Source organism: Theobroma cacao, chromosome 4 (genome assembly GCF_053813885.1).
Source record: "Theobroma cacao isolate CCN51 chromosome 4, ASM5381388v1, whole genome shotgun sequence".
Lineage (NCBI taxonomy): Eukaryota > Viridiplantae > Streptophyta > Magnoliopsida > Malvales > Malvaceae > Theobroma > Theobroma cacao.
The window spans coordinates 28,876,919-28,886,712 of record NC_142642.1 but is presented as its reverse complement, the minus strand read 5'-3'; the positions used below and the strand labels follow the sequence as shown (position 1 = coordinate 28,886,712).

Sequence of the window (9,794 nt, the reverse complement as noted above, 5' to 3'; positions counted from 1 at the left end):
GCCTTAAAAAATAACTCCACACCAACTTTAGGGGGGAAACCCACCAACGAAAAAAAAGGAATCTCTATAGGTCTGGTACAAAGAAATGGGGAACAGCATGGGAGGAAGAAAGAAGGCAAAGGTGATGAAAATTGATGGGGAAACGTTCAAGTTAAAGACTCCAGTTCGAGCTTGGGATGTAGTTAAGGACTATCCAGGGCATGTTTTATTGGATTCAGAGGCTGTAAAGCATTTTGGAATTCGTGCTAAGCCATTAGAGCCACAACAGGACCTGAAGCCTAAGAAAATTTATTTCCTGGTAGAGTTGCCAAAGTTTCCAGAAGAGAAGGCACCTAGGAGGGTACGGTCAGGAGGCATTCATATAAGTGCTAAGGACAGGTTAGAGTGCTTGATGTTGTCAAGGAGATCGGTTTCTGACCTTTCCATGGTTAGACCATCATCGAGTCTTGGGTCCGATGGGCTCGGACGGAGTTCAGGGGGGATGACAGTGAAAATGAGGCTGCCAAAGTCTCAAATGGCGAAGTTGGTGGAGGAAAGCAGAGATGGTGTAGAGGTGGCTGAAAAGATTCTTGATCTTTACGTGGAAAACGCCGGCGGCGGCGACACCGATAATCAAATGCACCTGGAAGCACCGTGGAAACCTGGCCTTGGTAGCATTGGGGAAAATTTTAAGGCCAAACGAGAGGTATGTTAATTTCCTTTAAAATTGATCATTTTTTTAATTTATCATAATTAATTAAAGTAATTTCAAAAACGAAGAAGATCCTGGAAAGTAGGGAAACTGTTCTGCACGAAAATGTTAAGCAGTGCTTATGTAAAGTATACTAAACCCCTGAATTTGGATGTTTTTCTGGCCCTACATGTTGCTGTTTTGAAAGGCAAAATTTATATTTTGGTGGGCTTAATTGCAGGAAAATCATTCCTTACAATAACTTAATTAACTTGTTTAGTGCAATGCATGCTATCAAGCAACTTTATTTTTTTTGTTTGCCACAAGATTGGTCAACTTTTGGGATCTGCGAAATATGCATAGCTTCAAATGTGTGATTTATTACTCTCCAATTCAGATAGTGTCACTTCACCAAAATCCAGAATATTATTCTCTAGGCAACAAGGAACAATTGGAGAATTAAACTAATCTGACATTTCTTATTGTCTGATGTATAAGCATTAACCAAAACCATTGTCTTCCATCATCATAAAGTATACATCACTAACTCACGAGGTCACAATTTGTCCCTCAAAACACTCATCATTTACTTGTATTTTTCCCCCTTGTTATACATATTTGAAGGTTTTGAGTGTTTTAAGTTAACTGCTTCTTCATGTTTGACCTTTTTGGATCAAATAAAGCTTAGTTTTTTTTATCATTATTTTTCCATATGATATCATGAAGAACTAAAATTTCAGATTGAAAACCTAAGTATATATAGAAGTTAAAAGTTTACAAAAACTTGTTTTTTAAATTTTAATTTTATATGATATAATCAAAGTTAATTTGATTTAACTGCATACATAAATGAACAATATAAAACGAAAATAGTTTTTTTTTTTTAAATAAGCAAATTTATAGGAAAAAATGGCTTTGATGTTTGATAGAAAGAGAATAATTCTATTCCCCGTGATTTACGGCGATAATTGTATATATATAGATTTTATGGTTCTCTAAGTAGATAAGAGTAGATAAAGACAGTTCTGGTTATGAATTCTAGACTTAGACTTGGTTTCCATGGTTATCGAAAAAACAATGGTGATGCAGTTCCTAACTCAGCATCAGCCATTGGGAGCAAATTAGAAAGAAGCCAAATTTGACTTTTAAATCTGTTTTATATTATATTCCAAATCTCCATATCTTAAGTCAATCTTTTCATGCCTAGAGTGGTACGTTGAACATCAGGTCAAATTTTAGCACCAGTGCCTTTTCAGGAATGTATCAAGTTTTGGTCAGGCTGAATCATTCCACTATTCTTCTTCTTTTTTTATTCTTTTCCTGTTTTTCAAGAGATAAAAGAGACGCCCATGCATACTTTTTCTTTGCTAGTTCTTTTGAATTTCCCGTCATAACTTTTAGGCCTTGCTCGCGAGCTTAGTGTCCAACATTTCGTAATGACATTCAAAGATGGATTGAAATTAAATGGTTTGCAACAAAAGAAAAGGAATAGTATAAAATTTTGACTTTTTTTTTTTTGCTTTCAACTTATTCAATGATTTCTCAACGTTGATCCCCAAACAAAGAACTGGATGTTCTAGATTTAAAATGTCGAAGGGCTTAATAATAGTCTACAGATTTGAACTTTTCTAAACAATGGAAATTTCCTAATAATAACTCCTATGTAATGCATAATTAACTTCCATTTTGAAATTTTATTCTCACTATGCACAGCCTTAATTACATTTATTTTAAAGTTCTATTTTCGATTTTATCTCAAATGTGCAGAAGCGAGTGAGTTTTATTCCACAAGAAGAGGGAGAAATTCGTTTAGCCAACCAATTGTAGCACCAGAATTGGAGTAAGCATCAGGTCAAGTAACCCAGAGGCAGTTCAGCACCAAGACTAGCTATCACTTTTTGTTGGTGCCCTTGTAACCCATGTAAATCTGCCATGTTTTTATTTGAAAATATTTTTGTTGGTAGATGTTAGTGGTCTTCCTAAAGAGAAACCTGTAATCACTTAGACTATATATATGAAAAATTTATTGGATCTAATGTACATGATGTCGCTGCAAATTGCATCTAATATTTTCATCTTGTGGTATAATGTTTGTTTTTTTAGCAAAAATGTAAATTCGTAAGAAGCCAATTTGTCTGGTCTAAAAGTTTTTTGGACAAAAATAAATGAGAAATTAATTTTGAAATTCATCACTTTTTACGCATGTTATCATTATAAGTGTTGAATCACTTTAAATTATTATTTTTAGACTAAATAGTATAACTTATTATAGCAAGGAATTGAAAATGAGGCAAACCGCACGGACAACGAAGGTAAGAGTAAGTGAACTGAGTTATGGTCGAAGGACGACCAGGCAAAGCAATCGGTATCTCGATAGGCAATGGAAGAATACGCTTTACTCAGTTTACATTGGCCACATAAGTCCTCGAGTCACTTGGAGGCAACTTACTGATGATTTTCAAGAATTCAGGGTTGTGGTTGACACTTTCATCTAGAAACCACATTCTGCAAGTCGGCGTAGTAGGTTGATTTTTGGGTTTGTCAGATACTGTTCAATTGATGAAATGAGGAAAGCCCTTTTGTTTGGTTCCGAGAAGCTCCTTGATGGCCTTAAGATTGCTGTGAATAGAGCCATTCCAGCCATGCAGACTGAATGATCTAATTCAACCAAAAAGAGGCTAAAAATAAATGGTCATACAAGGATATTTTGATTCAGGGGAAAGGTGGTGTTGTTAACACCAGAACAGTTAAGCCACCAGTTGAGGTAGTGGACATCAATGCTGACATTCCGACATCTGATACTAAATGGTTAAGAAGGATTTCCATTGCTAAGTTGAAGGATACTTACCCCCTCAAAAACATCCAAACCAAGCTCTGTCAAGAGGGAATCCTTGTCACCATTCGGCACTTCGGGGTCTTTAAGGCACTGGTCACTTTCAAAGATGCGGAGGAAATGAAAAATATTCTAAAAGATTTTCCTGATCTTTTTGCTCATTAGTTTGAGTCCATTATTTCTTACCACGGTGTGGAAAAAAGAGGATTGAAACCTGTCGTAACGTGCGGGTTCGGCAACCCGACCGTCAGACGCGAGTGAAAACTCTAAAAATTAAAAGTCGCCACCAATCTTTTTTATTAGGTATGATTGGTCATCTATTGACTCGATTATAATCGATGAAACTTTAAATTAATTTTAAGCCCACCGAAAAGAACCTTAAACTGGTTTACGTTTTTCTAGATCTAAGTTCGGGAGTACGGTTACGCCCGGGGAAGGATTATCACTCTCGAGATGCCCGTTTCATGAACGGTACCATTTTTTAGATTATCCTATTAGGTTTTAATTTTTTTTAAGTTTACTATATTTCCTTAGTTATTATTCTCTTATTTTATCTCATATTTAATCTAAAATGGAATGTAAATGTGAGGAAAGATGAGATGCATGGCGTGAGATAAAAATATCGGACAAATAACCTTTTATCAAAGATATTCTCCTGGATCCGCCCATCATACTGGTGGGATCCGGGGTATTCTCTCACCTAGAGAATTATTCGAGAAATTCGCTTTCGCAAATTCGACGAATAAATCCCGTTATCGGGGTCATCGTACGTTTTCTTTTAAAATAATATTTTCGTGAATAATGAACCTAATACGAGCAAAAGCCTTTTATTAAAAATGTTTCTCGAGCCCTCCCATCATACTGGTGGGACCCGAGAACACTTTTTCACCTAGGAAACTTTTTGAGGAATACCCGTCTTCGCAAGATCCTCGGAGGATCCCATCATCGGGACTTAAACTCGAAAACAGAAATATTTATATGCAATGATATGCATGATGCAATATATATATATATATGTTATGCTAATGCAATTATCTATTTTTTCATTTATTATTATTTAATTATTATTTTCATTTTATTTTATTTTTTTATTATCATATTTTTCTATTTTATTTTTAAATATTATTTTTTTCATACTTTACATTTTTTTAATTCTAAGTTACTCTTATATTTTCCTTTTGTTATTAGATAAATTGTTTATGATCCCATGTTATTTTAGTGAACAAAAATTTTATTTTTTATTTATTTATTTATATTTTTATATTTTTATTATTATTATATTTTTTCGTAAGCAATCTTTTATTCAAACCTAATGCCTAAAATCTTATTTTATATATCTATATTTAATTCTTTTTTTTTCCTTTCTTATCTTTGTCTTCACATTTTTTTTATAATATTTATTAATTTATAGTTTGTGCCACTTGATATTTAATGCCTAATTTTAAATTAGTTGTTGTTTTAGATTTTTTTTTATTTATTTAATGTCATGTACATTGTATTTTCACAAATTAATTATTTACTATATATTCGAATTATTATTATTTTTATCATCATTTTTTTATTGTTATTTATTATATTATTTTTATTGATGATTTTGTGTTGTTAAATTTTTTATTTTTATAAAAAATTTCGGGATCTCAAAATCGAGACCCTCCCATCGTACTGGTGGAGCCTTAATTTGGATTCTAAACCTAGGGCAAATCGACCCGGGATTGTGAATTCTCGCGTCCCGATCAATCATCCCATCATCAATACCGAATTAAATGATTATTTATCTATGGTCAATAGTATAATACCTTAAGGCTCAATTAAAACTATTAATATTTGTCCTAAAACACAGGATTTATTGTGGTGATAAAAATAATAATAATAATAATTAAACTTTTTATTACCTTCTACTATTATTGTTTTACATTTTTTGTCAATTTAAATCCTCTAAAGTGTTATCAAAAGGATTCTAAATATCATGCTCAAGATATTTAAATTTACTAAATATAAAGTTTAATCAAACAAAGAAGTGGGCTAGCCCACATGACAACCAATCCATCATCAATAAAAAAAAATAAGGCCCTTTACCTGATTAGGCTTGGCTAGCCCAAACTACTGCTGGATCTGCCCCCCCTCGGAGTGGAACTATTTGGGGTTTTGTGGTACAGCTCCCCCAAACAGTCGAACGACGTCGTTTGGGGATGAAAGGGGTGGCTTGACCAAAATCGAAACGGCACCGTTTTACAACTCCTTGAACCTCCTTTCTACTTCTTCACCTTTTTTTCCTTGTCTCTCCAATGGCCGGTTACTCTACCCCTCCCTAAAATTCTATTTTCTCTACTTTCTCACCAGTCCAATGTTAACAGCCGTACCTTCCTCTTTGCCTGCTATCTCACACGTCCGCCCACCGACGACGGGACCCAATGCTTCCCTGTTGTCGGATCTCTCTCTCTCCTTTGATCGGTAGCCTCAAAGCTCTATATCTTTCCCAAGAACAGTTGTTGATCAGCTCTTTATCTCTCTTTTTTTTTCTACCGTCGGTCACGTTTTCTTTTTCTTTTCTCTCTCTCTCTTCTCCCTTTGGTGCCGATCGGTACTCTCTCTCAAACCTTATTAGTCAGTGGCTTGGGAGCTTTTTTTCTCCCATTCCTTCCTTTCACCAGCCATCAGATCTGACTTCAAAACAACCACCGATCTGCTATCTCTTCACCGCTGGTGGCTAAAAATCTGAGCTTCAAATCCCCCCACCGGCAGCACAAAACCCAGATCTTCCTTTTTTCGATGACCCAAAGCCAAAATCCTTCCCTAAAACCCCAAACCAACAAAATCTGAAAAAACTCCTATTTCTTTTTTATTTTTCTACATATTTTTGATTAATTTTTTACTGTGGATTTGTGGTTTTTTTTTTTGGGCTGCTAGAAGAGTAAAGGAAATTTTTGTTGCGGTATTTGGCTGCTAGAGGCTTGGATTTTTGCAAGTTACTAGGGTTTTTTAGGATTGCCGATTCCTTGATCCATTGCTACAGTGCCCCCTTTATACTAGGCTAAATGGGGCACGCTCCCACTACTCTGCCAGACGCGAATTTTTCCCGTCTGGCAGGGAGAGGGTGGTGGCTGGTAGGGTGAGTCCGCACCCTGCCAATCGTACCCTTTTTTTTTAAATTCTTTTTTTGTCATTTTCGTTTTTTGTTTATGATTTATTAATTAATAAAATTTTATTATGATTTTTTTATAATGTCTACAAAACCTGTTTGGTTGATTTTTTAAAATCTCCCGTTACATCTCTAGAGTGAAGCCACTTTTCATAAACTTGGAGGAATTTGAGGCTGAGTTATTAAAGTCAATAGCACAATGTGGTAGCGGTTTAATAGTGCAAGAGTGTTGATTTTGGTTGAGGAGGGAAGACACATTCTTAACTGGAAGGCTTTCTCCATTAATGGATGTTGAATGGTTTTGAGGCTCAAGGTTGACACCTAAGTTATGGACCCACTAGCTATTGAGGATCTGACAACTTCATGGCGTTAAATCGCTTTTGTGCCCACTTTTCTGGGCAACGTCGATGAAGATACTACGGCTTCAGTAATGATGGATCTAATGGTGCAAGAGATTTCAAAATTTGAACTTAGGAATGGCACAACAGGCCATAGTATGATGGATCAGGATTTAACCACCATCAAAGAAGTCGAGCCATTAGGAGCTGCTCGCTTGGCACCCAACACCACAATGGCTCCCACAAGTTGCTTGAGTCTTTACTCGGGCCTAAAATAAGGCCAGTTGTTAATGCCTATTCCTAAAGAGTTATCGATGGCTTGCTAGATGTAATTCAGTGCAACTTGAATCACTTAGGCCAAACTGATTTTCCTAAAACCCATAACAAAGAGGATAGAGGCAAGTTAAGGCTCTTGTTGTTTGAGCAAACGAGAGAAATTGGGGAAGAAACAAAGATGAGCATGGGAAGGGGTAACGTACTGATGGAAAGTTAAGAATTGCCTCATTGAAAGCTTAAACCACGTAGGTGATGGAGACCATCTAGCTACTTTTTATTCTGCTAGTTTTGAAGTCTTTTAAGAAGGTTATGTGTCCAAGAATGAGGTCTGCCACAAGAACAAGGATGTTATGGGTTGTAAGGCCAATGAAGCAAAGATTGAGCAAGTGGTACGTACTGTAGTTCCAAAATCCAATCAGACTATGGATAGCAGTGAGGGTGAATGCCCCTCGATCAAGCATGTTAGAAGGAGGATGCCAAGGCGTAGTATTGGTAGACGAATGACCAAGAAGTAGGCTATTACACCACACAAGAATCCAACTATCACACTAGAAGTGGATAATATACCTCTTTTCGGTAGGGACATTGTCAGGCATAATACCGCGATCATCAAAGAGGCAAAAGAGACCTTAGTCATGGGGAAAGAGTTTGGGTTGGTCTTTGACCAAAGCGACAATGATCTGATTAGTGTTTTTGTGGGTCTAGAAAAGAAGACCCGAGATGGTTTCAACATTTGGAATTCTTAACCAAGTATGAAGTTCTCTTGGTTTCTCTTATTTCCTTTGTTTATTGTTTTTCTGTAATGTCTACCTTTACTAGGAATATTCGTGGTCTTGGGAGACTTGAGAAATGCCAAGCTATAAAACGTCTATCAATTAGACATAAGCTGAAATTCATTCTGTTGCAAGAAACTAAGTTGTAGAATATTAGTGATAACATTGTTAGGGTTAGGGGACTTTAGGGGATAATCAATTGTAAGTGGCTTGCTATTGATTCTATTGGTTTGTTTGGGGGCTTGATCACTATTTGGTGTTAGAATCATTACACAGTCATGCATTTAATCACTGGCAAGCATTTTGTCCTCATTGTGGGTAGGATTTAGGGGTTTAGTGGAATGTATAGTATTGGAAATATCTACGTGCCTAGTGATGAGGGGGAAAAGGTAGCTTTTTGGGAAAATTTGCTTAAACATTTGAGAGCCTAGCACGTTATTTAGTGTATTGATGGGGATTTTAACGCCATTAGGATTAAGGAAAAAAGAACTGGCTGCTGTAGTATTGACAATTCGATGATCCGCTTCTGTGATTTTATTGGAAAGGCTGGTTTGATTGACATCTCCATGACAGGGGGAAATTTACCTAATGTAGCAATTAGGAAGACGCGACCTTCAATAGATTAGATCGTTTTTTAGTAGCAGTTGAGATCCTTAAGCTTTTCCCTAATCTTATTAAAAAATGCCTCCCTCCCTCTATATCGGATCACAATCCAATCATGGTTAGCCTGAAAAACTTCAATTTGGGCCTAAACCCTTCCGATTCTACAATCACTAGTTAGAGGAGAATAGTTTTAATACTATGTTAGCGATGGCTTTGAAAAAAATAAAGATGTCAACAATAGAAAGACAACCATATGGCATCATTTTCAAGGCATTAAGCCTTGTATTAAAAGTCTTAGCAAACTGTTATTGGGGACATTGATTGTAAGATAAGTAAACTTGAGTAAGACATTCAATCTCTAATTAATGAAGGCTAAATAAGTGGCTTTGATGATAAGAATAGAAATGTTGAGACATCTTAAAGGTGAGCTATAGAAATTACTTAGAGTGGATGAGCATGCTTGGCACCAAAAGTTACATGTTAAATGGTAATAAAGGGTGACCGTAATACTTGTTTTCTTTTCATTGCATTAGCTTAACAAGGCGAAAAGCTAGCTACATTAGTAAACTCTCATACCTTAGAAATGAAGCAGATAATCTTGATGAAAGTATGGAAATGGTGCTTAAGTACTTTGAGGGCATTTACAAGCGTAAGACCGATTTATTAGTTAAGGATTTGGATTGTGGGCTTAGGAAACTTTCTGATTAGTTGGCTGCAACTCTTGAACTCTCATTTTTCAAGTAGGAAATTTTGGATGTGATGCACAGTTGTGATGGAAATAAGGCACTAGGGCTTGATAACTTTAATTTCTCCTCCCTCAAACAGCAGTGAAGTGCTATCAAAGATGAGATCATGAAGTTTGATTGGGAATTTCAAACACTGGATCTTTAGAGAAAAGTCAACATTTCCTTCATTACACTTGTCCTTAAATGTGATTCCTTTATTTCTCCTACAAACTATTGGCCTATCAGTTTGATGGGTTGTTTTTGTAAAATCATTCCCAAAGCTCTTCCCTTACGACTATGGACTATTATCACTGAAGTTGTGGGTATTAACCAATTCGTTTTCATCCGAGGTAGGTAGCTCTTAGAATGTGCCTTTATAGCAAACAAAATGGTTGATTTGATGTGAAAGAGCAAAAGTGGGGGGCTCTTCCTTAAAG

At 36.0% G+C, this 9,794-nt stretch overlaps 1 protein-coding gene across 1 annotated transcript; it reads left to right on the top strand.

Moving 5' to 3' along the window:
* On the top strand, positions 1 to 2,706 carry LOC18601921 (uncharacterized protein At1g66480-like). The gene is made up of 2 exons (XM_007033015.3): positions 1 to 685; positions 2,438 to 2,706. Exons 1-2 carry the CDS (start codon positions 86 to 88, stop codon positions 2,495 to 2,497), a joined length of 660 nt encoding a protein of 219 aa, XP_007033077.2. The 5' UTR covers positions 1 to 85; the 3' UTR covers positions 2,498 to 2,706.
* The last annotated feature ends 7,088 nt before the right edge of the window (positions 2,707 to 9,794 follow it).